At 51.5% G+C, this 15,013-nt stretch overlaps 1 protein-coding gene and 1 pseudogene across 4 annotated transcripts in view; one reads left to right on the forward strand and one right to left on the reverse strand.

Annotated features, from left to right (window-relative positions):
* Window positions 1–5,743: 5,743 nt before the first annotated feature.
* Window positions 5,744–6,224, reverse strand: LOC132542823 (small nuclear ribonucleoprotein G-like; annotated as a pseudogene).
* A 1,923-nt stretch (window positions 6,225–8,147) lies between these two features.
* The window catches only part of MAP7D1 (MAP7 domain containing 1), a 34,807-nt gene continuing 27,941 nt past the window's right edge, over window positions 8,148–15,013 (forward strand). Inside the window, exon 1 of one of the 4 annotated variants that reach the window (XM_016192567.2) lies at window positions 8,148–8,630. In XM_016192567.2, the coding sequence (XP_016048053.1) occupies window positions 8,585–8,630 (46 nt within the window). In that variant the 5' untranslated portion in view covers window positions 8,148–8,584. The remainder of the gene's footprint in view (window positions 8,631–15,013) is intronic. The other 3 variants (XM_007533103.3, XM_016192568.2, XM_016192569.2) reach the window with 3 other exon arrangements.

Here is a 15,013-nt window from a genome sequence, read left to right on the forward strand (position 1 = left end):
CGCCTCGTAAACGTGGGACTACAATACCCAACGGTCCCTTAGGCACCACCGCCCTTTAAACTGCCGTCTAACTACAATTCCCGTGGTACTCCGCGCGCAGCTAACTTGGAACGGTCGGGTTCCCCTCGACCTACATCCTGGCCACTGGGTGGCGTCCGCATCTTGCGAGAATCCTTCATTACCCGCCGGTCTTTCCCCACCCCCGCACTCGGCGCTCAGAGACGCTCTGAATTCCTCAGTCACCGGGTTGGTTATGGAAAGTCCCTCTCTGGAACTTTTTCCGCTGTTGCTGCAGTTCAGAACTAGAGGCACCCAGGATGTCCCAGAAAACGAGTAATGGCTCATACATACGCCTGGCGTCTTTATTACAAAAAAGTTTAATGGCTTCTACTATGTGCCAAACATTTCACTAATGGCGCTTCAATCAGACATCTGTCCCCAGTGCCCAAACTCAGCACCTCTGTAGGCTCCTGATGGGTGGGATATTTCTTAGATAAAGTTCAGACCACTTTTTTTTCTACCCTCCCCCAATATCCTGCCTGGCTCCCAGAAATAAAGTTCACCAGTGTTGATGGCAGCCTGTCCTGAGTTTTAATTCCAGCATTACCATTTTAGGCAAGTTACTGGATCTCAGTGATAAGATTAGTGAGAGGCCAGACAGTGTTGCGCCCTGTAGAGCACCCACCCACGTGAGGCCCCTGGTTCAAGTCCCCGGTTTCCAGCTGCAGGGGGGAAGAGTCACAGGCGCTGGAGTGGGTGGAATTGCAGATGTCTCTCTTTCTGCCCCTTCCCACCCCCGTTTATCTCTGTCGAAAGAGAAGAGAAGGGAGTCAGGTGGTAGCGCAGCGGGTTAAGCGCCTGTGGCGCCAAGCGCAAGGACCACCCTAAGGATCCCGGTTCGAGCCCCCAGCTCCCCACCTGCAGGGGAGTCGTTTCACAAGTGGTGAAGCAGGTCTGCAGGTGTCTGTCTTTCTCTCCCCCTCTCTGTCTTCCCCTCCTCTCTCCATTTCTCTCTGTCCTATCTAACAACGAGGACAACAGTAACAACAACAACAAAAAGCAAGGGCAACAAAAGGGAAAATAAGTAAATATTTTAAAAAATTTTAAAAAAAAGAAAGAGAAGAGAAATAAAGGTGTGGTCCAGGAGGTGGCACACTGGATAAGGCATTGGACTGTCAAGCATGAGGTCCCAAGTTCAATCCCCAGCGGCACATATACCAGAGTGATGTCTGTTTCTTTCACTCTCTCCTCCTATCTTTCTCATGAATAAATAAGTAAATAAAATATTTGAAAGAGAGAGAGAAGAGAAATAAAGAATGAAAGAAAGGAAGGCTGGGTGGATGAAAGGAAGGAAAGCTGTGAGGAGCAGTAGATTCATGGTACAGGCACCTAGTCCTAGTGATAATGCTGGTTGGGGGGGGGAGAAAAAGTGAGCCATGTATGCAGAGCACTTGGGTACGAAGTCAATGTGCATTCCTCTTCTGGCCACTTTCAAAACACAGCCCAACAAACAGGCTTGAGAAACACCATGGGAATGTGCGATCACACCCTCATCCGTCTAAGGGAATAGTGCACAGTCCCTGACCATAGCTCTTGAGTTTTAGCTCCAGCCATGCTTCCCTGTATGGCCAATTCAGAAGAAGCTGGCCTGGGAGTCCCCTCAATCCCCCTCACTTTTCTTAGGTCTAGTAGCCTGATTCTGCAGCAGCTACAGTCTAGCTTCCAGGCCTCACCATAACAACCAGCCTGCCCAGCTCTGAGCCAGCCAGAGTGACCCCAGACTGTACACCAGTGCCCAGGATTCCCCCCAGACTATGCCTCAAGATGAAGGATCAATATTTTATTTTATTTTATTTTTTTACCAGAGCACTGCCCAGCTCTGGCTTATGGTGTAGTTGAACCTGGAACCTCTAGATTGGTGCCTCAGGAATGAAAGTCTTTTGCATAACCATTGTGCCCTCTCCCCTGCCCAGGACCAAGCATTATTATACCCATCTGCCTGTGACACAGATGTCCTAAGACCTCCCTAACGGCAGTGTGACCTTTGACTCTCCCTTCTGTGTCAGTGCCTTGGCTGAAGGTTCTGGGTTGGAGCATGAGGGCAGGGTGGGTTGGGGGAAGGGGAGTAGAAGTTGGCTAGCCCCTAGCCTCCAAAGGCCAGCACTGCCAGCATTCCCAGGAGAGAGGACAGCTGAGGTGAAAGCTGCAATTGGCTGGCTCTTCTGTGGGCCTAGGCTCCTCCCTGCCGGCTGCCTTTGGCTGCCCACAGAAACCTGAGTCACAGTCACAGCCAGCCACGACCAACCGACCCCACCCAGCCTGCTGTCAGGAGGGTAGTTCTGGAGAGACAAGAGGTGGAGCCTCTTCTGCCCATCTCTGAGGTTTCCCCCTTCAGCCTGAGGATTTCCCCTCTCAACTTCTCCAAGCTCTGTGTTGTAGACATTCCTGAATTGAGGACCGGATCAGGGTCCATCTCTGGCCCTTCTAAAGGGTCCCCCCCCTGGCTCAAATTAGAGCTTAAGGGCTGGGGAAAGGGCCTAATGGTTATGCAAAAGACTTTCATGCCTGAGGCCCTTATGTACCAGGTTCACTCTCCAGCACCACCATCAACCAGAGCTGAGCAGAGCTCGGGTCTTTCTGTATCTCTCCCATTAAAATAAAATAGAGGGAGTCGGGCTGTAGCGCAGCAGGTTAAGCGCAGGTGGCGCAAAGCACAAGGACCGACCGGCATAAGGATCCTGGTTCGAACCCCGGCTCCCCACCTGCAGGGGAGTCGCTTCACAGGAGGTGAAGCAGGTCTGCAGGTGTCTATCTTTCTCTCCCCCTCTCTGTCTTCCCCTCCTCTCTCCATTTCTCTCTGTCCTATCCAACAATGACAACAACAATAATAACTACAACAATAAAACAACAAGGGCAACAAAAGGGAATAAATAAATAAAATAAATATTTAAAAAAAATAAAATAGAAATTTTTATGAAGGGGACAGGTGGTGGCACACCTGGTTAAGCGCACACACTTCTGTGCACAAGGACCTAGGTTCAAGCCCCTGGTCTCCACCTGCAGGGGGAAAGCTTCACAAGTGGTGAAGTAGAGTTGCAGGTGTCTCTCTTCCTCTCTCCCTCTCTATCTCCACCTCCCCTTTCAAATTCTTTCTGTCTCTATCTAATAACAAATAAAATAAATTTCTTTTAAAAATTAATTTAAAATTTTTATAACATCTTAAAAGATCCTAGAGAGAGGCTGCAAGATAGACCACCTGGGAAGATGCCTAGTCTGCCATTGCACAACCCAGGTTCAAATCTGGCCTCCACCGCACTGAGGGGAGCTTCAGTACCCCAGTGTTTTTCCCTCAGTCTCTCTGTCTGTCTGAAAAGGTCATCCCTAGAGAACTACTCCAGTACTGCTCCCCTCACTACCAAATTCCAGTTCCTTTCCACCACCCCTTGGAGCCAGGACAACTAGGAACATGAAGCACCCCAATTTCACCCTCACCTGTTTCTCCCTAGAGAAGACTGAAATAGGGGAGCAGCCTTCCATCCCTAGTGGGGCTCAGAGACTAGGACCACCTCCCAGAAACAAATAGTTGAGCCTATTTAGTACTGGATCTGAGTTCTTCTACCTCTCCAAGAAGCAGAAAGGGTGTGTGGGGGACGGTATACCTCTGCCCCGTCTCACACCCTCAGGGAAAATAGGCTAGCAAGGCAGTCATTTGGAGACAGAGACTCCCAATATGCTATTGTGCCTTGGGGGTGGGGTGGAAGTGAGAATCTGGTGTCAGTTCTCCTGGTATTAGCTGCCCTGGCTGTGAGGCCCCTCCTACTTCCTATTTTGTGGGTGTGGAGGCCGCCTCCAGGGCCTTGGTCCTGATTCATATCTGTACAATCTCCCACTGATTTCCTTCACCCTTTCCAGCAGGTTCATCCTGGACCCTGCCCCACCAAACCTAGAGGCTGCAGATACTCTTCTTTCCCCTAAAAGGACCATGATGGAGATGACAAGTCTGATCTCCATTCAGTTTTCTGCCCCAGTCCAACACCCTAGTGAGACTAAGGGTTGGGTTGGTTCATTCATGTTTCATTCTTGTCTATTTCCAAAGAGGGGGAGAGGACCCCAGGGCTGTAGAGGAGGTGCTAGAGAAAGGATAGAGCTCCCTATCCTGTTCTTTGATGTAGAGGGTAGGGCATCCAGATACAGTTTCAGGCCCTGAGGTTGCAAGTGCCCTGCCTACTCCTTCTCTGAGACATCTAGTATTTAAGGAGCCACGTGGAGTCCCCTGGCACTGTTATGCAGCCCCAGACCCAGAGAAGGACATCCACTATAAACCCTCTAAGATACAGAAGCCTGGGATTCAGCCATGCTCCTAGTTAGCCAGCCCCCCACTCCACCTGCTGCATCAAACATTGGACACTGATTCTCTCACTGGCCATCTTAGAAGGGGGTGAAAGTAAAAAAGGTACGGTATATGCAAGTACCTCAGCCCTCAATCCTCAATCTCGGCAGTACATGTGCTGCCAGGGATAGAACTCAGGACCTCATGGTTGAGAATCCAATGCTTTACCCACTGTGTCACCTCCTGGACCACTAAAACTTTTTAAAATATTTATTTATTTATTCCCTTTTGCTGCCCTTTTTTTTTATTGTTGTAGTTATTATTGTTGTCGTTGGACAGGACAGAGAGAAATGGAGAGAGGAGGGGAAGACAGAGGGGGGAGAGAAAGATAGACACCTGCAGACCTGCTTCATCGCCAAGCAGCAACTCCCCTGCGGATGGGGAGCCAGGGCTGGTCCTTGCGCTTTGCACCACCTGTGCTTAACCCACTGTGCTACCACCTGACTCCCTATTTTTTTTTTGCCTCCAGGGTCGTTGCTGGGGTTCGGTGCCTGCACCACGAACCCATTGCTCCTGGAGGCTATTTTTTCCCCTTTTGTTGCCCTTGTTGTTTTATCTTTGTTGTGGTTGTTATTATTGTTGTTATTGATGTTGTTGTTGGATAGGACAAAGAGAAATGGAGAAAGGAGGGGAAAACAAAAAGGGGGAGAGAAAGATAAACACCTGCAGACCTGCTTCACTGCTAGTGAAGCAACCTCCATTGCAGGTCATCCTCCAATGAAGATCCTTGCACCCATCCTTGCGCTGGTCCTTGGGCTTTGCACTATGTTTACTTACCCCACTGCGCTACTGCCCGACCTTATTTATTTTTAAATAAATCATTGCTGCTGGGGGTCAGTGCCAACATTGCAAATATACCGCTCCTGGCAGCCATCTATTATACTTGATAGGACTGAGAGAAATTGTGAGGGGAGAGGAGAAAGGGTGAGAGGGGGTAGGTGGTGATGCACCTGGCTAGAACACATGTTAGGATGCATAAGGATCTAGGTTTGAGCCCCTCAGTTCTACCTGTAGGGGGAAAGATTTTCAAATGGTGAAGCAGTGTTGCAAGTAGCTCTCTGTCTCTCCCTCCCTCTGTATTACCCCCTTTCCTCTCAATTTCTGGCTGTCTCTATCCAATAAATAAATAAAATAATTTTTTAAAAAAGAGGGAGAGAGAGTGATAGACACCTGCAGACCTACTTCACTGATCATTAAGTGTCCCTCTGTAGGTTGGGATCGGTGGCTTGAACCTGCGTCCTTGCGCATGGTATATGTATGCTTAATACAGGTGCTCTTCTGCCTGGCCCAAATCTTTATCTTTTTACTATTGTAAAGAATTATTTAATAAGTCCAATAAGAAAATGTACACAGGATGGAGGGTAGATAGCATAATGTTTATGCAAGCAGACTCTCATGCCTGAGGCTCCAAAGTCCCAGGTTCAATCCCCTGTACCACCATAAGCCAGAGCTCAACAATCCTCTGGTTAAAAAATAAAATAAATAGTTAAAAAGAAAAGAAAATGTACACAACCCCATGTTTTATCTCCATAATAAAAAGATGCAGTGGAGGATGGGACATACAGAAGCATCTGACTTCTCTGTTGAGCACAGCTATTGTTTATACCCATTCCAAGGCTTCTAACACGATGATACTATTTCCTCCTATTACCACCATTCCAATATTGTTGTTTCCCACTAGTTGCCACACATTCATCTATCAGTATCACAAGACTCATAAAGGAATCAAAGCTCCTTAGTATTCCTTAGACATGCCTGCCACCATTTAATTTCAATGACAACTTCTTGTCCATTTTTTTTTTTTTCCCAACTCAGGAGGGTGAGTTTTGCTCATGGTGTCTATTCCAGGAGCTTAAAGATGACTTGAGGATTTCCAGATCTTCTATACTGCTCACCCACCCTTTCTGAAGACCCTTCAACAACACTCCAAGAACTACACCATATAGATTATGATCTTAACTTGGTATTTACATCTTGGCTATTCCTGACCAATATTTACTTATTTGGTGTATGGTGGTGCAGGGGATTGAATCTGGGACTTTGGAACCTCAGGCATGACAGTCTGCTTGCATAACTATTATGCTAGCTACCCCTGTCCAACCAATCAATATTAAAATGCCATTTTTCCCTCCACTATTCTTGTGCTCTACCCAATAAGGGCATGGCATTATTCCCACCTATTGTCAGTAACCTCAAGGTCAGGGTTGGGGTGAAATGGGGGAACCATCCCAGAGGATTCTCCCCCTTTGAATTCTGTTTGTGAACTTGCACAGTCTATTCACTCTGTGGCTGGGTGGTGGGGGAAACCTGTTCACCTCTGAACATGCAGACCCTGAGATCTTCTGACCTCATAAAAACATTCCTGGGCCCATTATCCATATAGTCTCATCACCCTACAGACTGTGAGAGAAGGACCATCTGACCTCATTTTAAGTTTGGAGGTTCACTGTTATGGTGATTTATTAAGCACTTCCTATCTGCCAGGCTCTGTGCCAAGCACTTCATCTGAACTGCCTTATTTAATTTTTTATAACAAACCCACGATACGATTTTCTTGATTTTCCAAGTGAGCTAACCAGGTTTCAGAAAAGTTAAAGACACTGGCTTAAGGTTACCAACTCCAGTTCCAGGCCTTCTGAAGGGGGCTCAGTCCCCACCTCACATGCCCTCCCAGGGGAGTTCAGGCCCCCCTAACTACTACCTTCCCCCCAGGACTGGCTGCTTCCAGGTTGCCTTAGCCCCAGACCCCTTTATTGTCCCCCACCCTCTTTGAAATGGCTGCTCTCGCTCTCTCTGGAACTGCTCAAAAGAAGGGGACGCTGGCGGGAAATAGGGGCAAGGAAGGGCAGTATCTCACTGGGTCTAATATCTGTACAATGGAGAACTAGAGAACTGACCTTCTGGAGGTCAGGACAAAGGGCCGGGGTGGGGTGGGGTGGGCAGGGAGGAACCAGCTGCACCTCCTCCTTCCTCTCCTCTGTCACTCCCTGCAGCACCATCATCGATCCCCTTTCCCAGAAAGCTCCCCCGACTCTGCCCCAGACTGGGCCTGACTTGGCGGCAGGCCGCACCTCCGCTGGCACTAGTAAAGGATTGGGGGTTCCACTTTGGAGGGCTGAAGCGTGGGGCTACTTGGAGGAGAAGTGTCAAAAGGAGTTCACATTCATTTTCGGTTAGGGTGAAAGATGGTTCTGGGGAGACTGCAGGGGTTCGCTGATAGAAGGGGGGGTAGGCTATGGGCCCAGACCACCTACTTTGGAGCTGGGAGGGACTCGGCAGATTAGAGACCTGGGGAACGCAGCGGTGCAGGCCTGTAATTACCCCCGAGGAGCAGAGAAGACACCAGCCCTAGATGTTGGAGGAGGCAGCTGCCAGGCTCCCCGCCCCAGCCATCAGCCGGGAGAGAAAGCCCAGCCCCTATAGGAGCTACGGGGGAGGGGGTGCTTAGAGACCCTCCATGTCTCCCCACAGTCCCCGGGCAGATTTTATTTGAGGTAGATTAGGAGAGAATCTAGACTTCAAGCTGCCGCCGAAACACCAGGGCTGGAGTTTCAAGCTCAAGTGAGATTGGGGGCTCCCAGTCTTGCTCCTCGCGACTGCCCCCCAATCCCAGCGGCTGGTGAGTCACCAGAGCGCTCGCAGCACAGTCGCCTCGCGCGGTGGCGCGTACCAAGGCGCGGCCGCAGGGGGAGGCAGCCCGACGGGTGCTCTCGGGGGCTGTGGCGCCCCCTCCTTCTCGGCGGCAGAGGAGGGGCCTGCGAGCTGGAGACCCCTGTCTCGGAGGCCAGGGCGGGGCGCTCAGGGTGGGCGCGTGGCTGCTGCGGAGTCCCGGGCTGCTGCGGGGGAGGCCCTCCCCTCGAGGCACTTGGTACGCGCCAGCCGAGAGGCCTGGCCCAGCCCGGACGGTACAATAGGGTTGGGCCGCGGCCGGGACCGGGCCGGCGCCGGTTAGGGAGCAGGATCACAGGATTGCAGGATCGCGGCCCGACCCGCACACTTTGAGTGGCCGGCGACCCGCTGCTTCGAGGGCCGTCAGCCGAATCGGCCGCCACTTTCCCCGGTGCGGCCTCGTTTCCGAGTGGCTGCCCGGAGGGCCGGGCTGGGCGGGATGCACCACGGGACCCCAGTCCTGGCCGCCGGCCGCCGCCGCCGCCGCCGCTGAGACCCCCACGACCCCCCATTGACGCCGCAGCCATGGACAGTAGCCCGCATGCGGAGCTGGGTGCCGGCGCCGCCCCAGGTATGCGGGGGGGGGGGGAGGCTCGCACAACCGAGATGGGGTAGAGGTGGGGGGAGGTCGAGGGGCCTCGGGGAGACCGAGGGTGAGGCCGAGTCGCTGGCCCGGGGACCCTTACCCCGCCGTCCTCTCTAATCACTTGGAAGTTTAAAAATAAAGGCGGCGGCGGCCCGGGGCCACCGACACATCTTCTGACAGCTGCCCCTCCCCCACCCGGGCGCTGGGCGCGCAGGGCGGCGGGATCCACGGGGACCCAGTTCCGGAGTTGTTGGGGTGACCCTGACGTCGCAGCGGCAGTGTCCCCCGGGTTTTCCGCACCCATCCCCTTCCTGATCTACTGAAGATCCTCGCCTACAGAAGTGGGGTGCCTGTCCTCCTGCGGACACGTGTGACCCCAGCGTGTCTCTGTGTGTGTGTGTGTCTAGGGGACCCAGATTCTCGGGCTTGGAGCCCTGCTTGCCGAAGCGGAGGCCCTGGTGTCTCCCCACACCCAGGGCCTGGCCCAGACCTCGCCCCCACCGCATCCCTCCAGCTGCCGCGCAAAGGGCCTGTTGCTGCTGCGGGCGGGCGGAGAAGGGGGAGGGAAGAGGAGGTCTCTAGCGGCGGCTGCCAAGTAACCCGCGGGATAAAGGCGAGGGGGAGGGAGAGGCCGCATTGTCTGGGGCGAGGGCGGGAGCTGGGGAGTGGGCTGCCTTCCCTGCAGCGGAGCCCACTCCGCAGCCCACCCAGCCAGATTTGGGGGGGGAAAAGGACCGAAGTAAATCTGCTTATCATCCTCAGCTTCTCTGAGCCTGAGTCTTTCTCTCTCTGAAGGAAATGAAGGCTCAAAGCCCGCACTCCCAGGACCTTCCACATCATTGCTCAGTCTGAGGCTTTCTGTGCCTCCCCTTTACTTGTCTGTCAGTCTGTCTCACCCTCACCCCCACCCTCCTTCCAGGCCCCAGACCATCAAAGCTCCCATTCCCTCCCCTCACCCCACCAACAGCCAGTGCCTCCGGACTTCTGCAATCCCATTTGGGTCTGCAAGCAGCTGATGAGGGGGTGGGGACAGGCTTCTGGTTGGGCCTGGTGTCAGAGGGAGGGGTTTCTCTTTCTTTTTTCTTCCTGGAAGGGGAGGGAAGAGCCTGAATACTGAGACCCAAGTCAGATCTACTGACTCAAGGGGGTGGTGGCCCCATCCCCACACCTCCATGGAGTCCTTGAGCCTAATCCCAGTCTCCTCCCTGCCTCTTGGGGTGCAGGCCCAGGATGAAGTGGTGTCTGTGGGTGTGGAGAGGCTAGGGCAAGGTGGGGCCGCTTATCTGTGGGTGGGCTCCTTTGTGGGCACTTCCCAGGGACCTGTAGGTGTGGGAACTAGAGGACTCAGAGGGGAGGACGTCAGATTAAAGGGGGAGGGGTCCTCTACAGGTTTGTAAATTGTTTGGGAACAATAACACAATAGGTCTGTCATAATGCTGCAGAGCCTGGAAGAGGTCACCCAGGGAAGCCTTTCCGGTCCCCTGCATCTGAGGATCCTTGACTGATGTGTACATCAGGACCTGAGTGGGGGGCTGATGGCTGGACCATAATTGAAGGTCTGTGTGGATAGCTAGTTTATAATTAGGCCACTTGAGTGGGTGCCTGGATGAATGTGAGGGCTTGGAGGGGAAGTCTTGGCTGTACTGGTGTGTGTGTGGGGGGGGGTGGAGGTGGAGAGGCTGAGTGCACACAGCACCCAGGACTGAGAAGACTCATCTAGACACAGGGTCCTAGATGGTTGTGACTAGGCCACACAGAGGGACACTGAAGTGACCTGAGGTCTTATGAGCCAAGGGCTTCTGAAGCTGGGAAACAGTACCCATTCTCTGTGCCCTGTGAGAGTCTGACTCTTGAGTCTGAGACACTAGCTGCACATGATGTGAGTTCCTCTCATATGCTAAGTGTTAACATGTGGAGGAGGGGACAAATGGGACCCGACTTAGTGACTTAGTTCCTCCAGCCACAGTTTATGCCCGGGGAAGTGGAAGTAGTGTTACAGACCCTGTGGGGTTAACATGAGGGCTGAAGGTGATAGACATAAAGGAACCTAGGATTCAACAATCCAGTGTCATCACCATCATAGTGGCTCTGCTCATGGGAATTGGTACTAGCAGGGAGGGCTGGGGACAGGAACTGGGAATCAGTGTATGAGTATAGACCCTGGGGTCAGAAGAATAGTTCTCTGGTAGGGCTCCTGCCTTGCCATGTTCAGCCCTGTTTTGAATCCCAACACCATAAGGGAGGTGTCACAGCAGGGAACCAGGGATAGCTCTCTCTATATATGAATGAAAAATTGGCATAGGAGTGGTGAAATCACCCATGTATGAAGCTCTGGCTCATATTACAAAAAAGGAAGAGTGTAGACTCTGGAATCATGACACTTAAATCTCCACTTCATACCTTACTACTGTGTAAACTTTTTTTTTTCTTCTTTAAACCAGAGCACTGCTCAGCTCTGACTTATGGTGGTGTGCGGGTTGAACCTGGGATCTCAGTGCCTGAGGCATGAGAATCTCTTTGCATAACTATTATGCTATCCACCCCTGCCCCTGTGTAAACTTCTTAGGTGAAGTTACTTAACCTGAGTCTTAAGTTTTCCCATCTATAAAATAATAATAAAGTTGAAAATCATCTTGAAGACATGGGATTGTTAAGTCAGATGAACCTAGAAAACACTTACCTTAGGTGCTAGCATGTAGCTGGTGCTCAATAAATGCCAGCTGTTTGTTATTTTAACCACCTTGGCAGCCTGAGGAGGAGGTGTTATTAATTAGAACTTGATGAGGTAAACGTGGGACAGCATGCTGGGAAGCCCTAGACAGGTGTAAGCAGGGGTGTATCGGGATTTGAGGGGTTCCTTATGTGAAGTGAGAGCAGTGGACATAGGAGAGGGGCCCAGGAGATGGGTGCAGTCAGCTGGCCAGCACACCCCTGCTGATGCCCCCATGTGCCATCTCACGCTGCTCAGCAAAAGGCATGGATGTGAATCATAGTTGCCACCTTCAGGGAGCGCCTGGCTCAGTCTGTTGCAGGGAGCAGTGCATGGTGGGCTCTGCTCGTAGAAGACTTCTTAGAGGAGGGGGCATTGTAGCTGAACCCAAAAAGACAAGAAAACTGGTGAAACTGTCACAATGAGCCATGTCTCCACAGTCAGCCTGGTTGGCACCACCCACCAATAGCTTCTGACCCTCCCTGGGCTAGTGGACCTTATAATGAGGCCTCTAATGAGTCCCCAATGTGCAGTCATGTGTGTGCAAATGAGGAGAAAGGGGCACTAGGCCAGTTCCCTCCCTTCCCTCTCAGCATGGGCATCAGCTGTTCCTGGGGCTGTTCTTAGAGCCCAAGGAAGGGCAAAAGACTTGACTGCAGGACCCAGACTAGAGTTAGGGCAGTCAAGGCAGTTCTCAGCTCTGACTGGGACCTGAACCTAGACCTCAAGCAGCTGGTAATCATGTCCTTGCATCCTTACTGGACTGTGGGGCCAGTGAATAGCGGAGGAGTCAGACTCAAATAATATGGCTTTGTCGGCCCTGGTAGCTCTGCCTGGCACCCCAGGACACAGACTTCAGTTTCTCCTCATCACCACCCTCCCCCCAGCTGCAGGTCTGCCCTGAGGAGGCCAGAAAGTATAGTGTTACTACCCCCTACCAATACTCCTTACTAGTTATAAGAGATGATGTGTGGCAGCCTGGGAGGTAGCACAGTGGATAGACCGTTGGACTTAAAAGCATGAGGTCCAGAGTTCAATAGCCAGCTTTGCATGTGCCAGAATGATTTGCTGGTTCTCCCCTTTTCCTCATGTTAATATATTTAAAAAAATTTTTTTTGCCTTCAGGGTTATCTCTGGGTCTGGTGCCAACACTATGAATCCACCACTCCTGAATCCACCACTCCTGGCAGTCATTTTTATTTTATTTTTTCTATTTTATTCAGTAAGACAGAAATTGAGGTGAGGTGAGATAGATAGATGGATGGATAGATAGGTAGGTAGGTAGGTAGATAGGTAGATAGATAGATAGATAGATAGATAGATAGATAGATAGATAGATAGATAGATAGATGGAAGAGAGAGAGAGGGAGAGAAGCAGACTGGTTTCACTGCTTGCAAAGTGTCCCAGCTGCAGGTGGGGAAGTAGGGGCTCAAACCCAGGTCCTTACACATAGTACTATGTGCCCTTAACTGGGTGCACCACCACCCTGCCTCATAAATAAATATTAACAAAAGTAAAAATAAAAAAAGACTGTATCAGGAATAGACTTCTTGATGATCCCACTTATTTTCTACTCTAGTTAATATAGGTGTTCTTGTGCCAAACACAACGCTTAGCATTTCATGAGAGCACTGTCTCATTTGATCCTCAAAACAATATCATGAAAAGGGACTAGTTGTACCCATTTTACAGATGAGGCTCAGAGAAGGAAGTGATTTGCCTCATCATGCAGTTAGGAATTGACAGTGGTAAGATTTGAACTCGGGTCCATCTAAAGCCTGTGTACCAAACCTCTCTGCTGACTGACCACAGCAGGCAGAAGCAGAGCTGGCAGATCCTTGGGACCCCATGTACCCTGGCAGCTTGGGGTCTAAGGTTTACACCCAGGCAGTGCTGACAGTTCAGCCAGTGGGCCATCTGCTGGGCCTTTGCCCTCAACAGTGAGGCCCAGTGTGGGGAGCCTTGCTGGAGCTGAGGCAGGGCCACAGTGGGGCTGGGCTGTGGGATGGGGTCATTTCCTGCCGCCTAAAATAACAGGAAGTGGGTGCTCCTGATTGGAGGCTGGGAACAATAACCGCCTACTGGGCCAGAGAGCCTTCAGATCTGCAGTTTTAAGTGGGTTCCCTGCTTTCACACTCACTGGGGCCTATGACCCAGCTTTTCAGTGCCCCTGGAGCAGGGTTCATCATTCCTACTTCATGGTCTCAAAGAGCTCAGCCCCATCATGTCCAGGGACTAATGGCTTAAAGGCTACCACTGTCCCAGCTCCACAATTAGGCAGCCCCTAGACTTGTCCTTTCTCCCCACCCCCCCAATCCTCCCAACCCATATCTCTCCAGGAGAGGACACCCAGAAGGCTGGGTAGAGGAGCAGGTGTAGGTATATATAGATGGTCATGATCACTTGGGTCTAAACCTCAGCTTTGCTCCTCACCAGCCATGTAACTTAAGCAAGCGTCTTAATCTCTCTGAATCTATTTCCTCATTTGTAACTAGGGTAGTGATATCTGCCCCACAGCACATCACTGAAGATGGGATGGACTGGTGTGTGGGTAAAGTGTCAAGCTGTGTCGGACACAATGCTTGCTGTTGCTGCTGTTAACTGGACTTTCTCTGGGTGCAGGTCGTAAGCTCAGAGGGATAGGGCCGAGTGACCAGTGGCCTGGATGAGGCTGTATAAACATTCTGAGGACACTGTGTCTATGCGCTCTGTGTTTCTCAGGCTTCATCTCTGCTTCCAAAGGGGTGCCTGTTCTGGGAGTGTGTGTGTGTGTGTGTGTGTGTGTGTGTGTGTGTGTGTGTGTGTGTGTGTTGGTGGATCTCTATCTTCTAAAGAGGCAGAGAGAAAGTAAAAGTAAAAGTAATCACAGCACCAAAGCTTCCTTCAATTTAGTGGGGCTGGGCCCAAACCTGTGTCACACATATGGTAAAATAGTGCGTTATCCAAGTGAGCTATTTCACCGTGTGTGTGTGTGTGTGTGTGTGTGTGTGTGTGTGTGTGTGTGTGTGTGTGTGTAGAATTCTGAAGCACAGTAAATCTGTTCCATGTGTGTAGGAAAGAGAAAACAATGTCTCATCTCCTACCACTGTGTAAGCTATATCTGCCCACATTGTCTGGTGTCTCTCCCTCTCTCTGGTGTGTACTGTCTGTCTCTCAGTGTGTCTTGTCTCTTCTACCTGCCCCTCATCTTCATTTGTCTGCTCCAGTATTGCCACCCGAGGACACACTACAGAGGGGTGAGGGGCATCTCTGGCTATGGGTGTTGATCTCTGCCCTGTTCTTTTTCTCAGCTTCCTGTCTTTCCTTCCCTTGCTCCTCACACGGACTTGCTGCCTGTGCTCTCCCTCTGCCCTCTGGAGGTGGACCACTCTCTCCACCCACCCCTTGCTCAGGTGCCTCATTTCCTGCCTCTTGGTAGCTGGCTCAGGCAGGAGCCTGACTTCCCTGCATTCCTGTGTTCTGAGCTCAGGGCCTGCCCGCCCTACCTGCACCCTTCACCAGCATGGGGGAAATCTCCCTGGGGGGAGCCACCCAGTCACTTCCTTCTTCAGGCAACAGCCTTGGGCAGGGATGATGTGATGTAAGGGTCTTGTCATTAGCTAGCCCTGTGTTCAGAGCCTAACTCTGACTCTGATATGAGCAATTCCCTCAGCCTGT

This window comes from Erinaceus europaeus, chromosome 13, assembly GCF_950295315.1.
Source record: "Erinaceus europaeus chromosome 13, mEriEur2.1, whole genome shotgun sequence".
NCBI classification, from domain to species: domain Eukaryota; kingdom Metazoa; phylum Chordata; class Mammalia; order Eulipotyphla; family Erinaceidae; genus Erinaceus; species Erinaceus europaeus.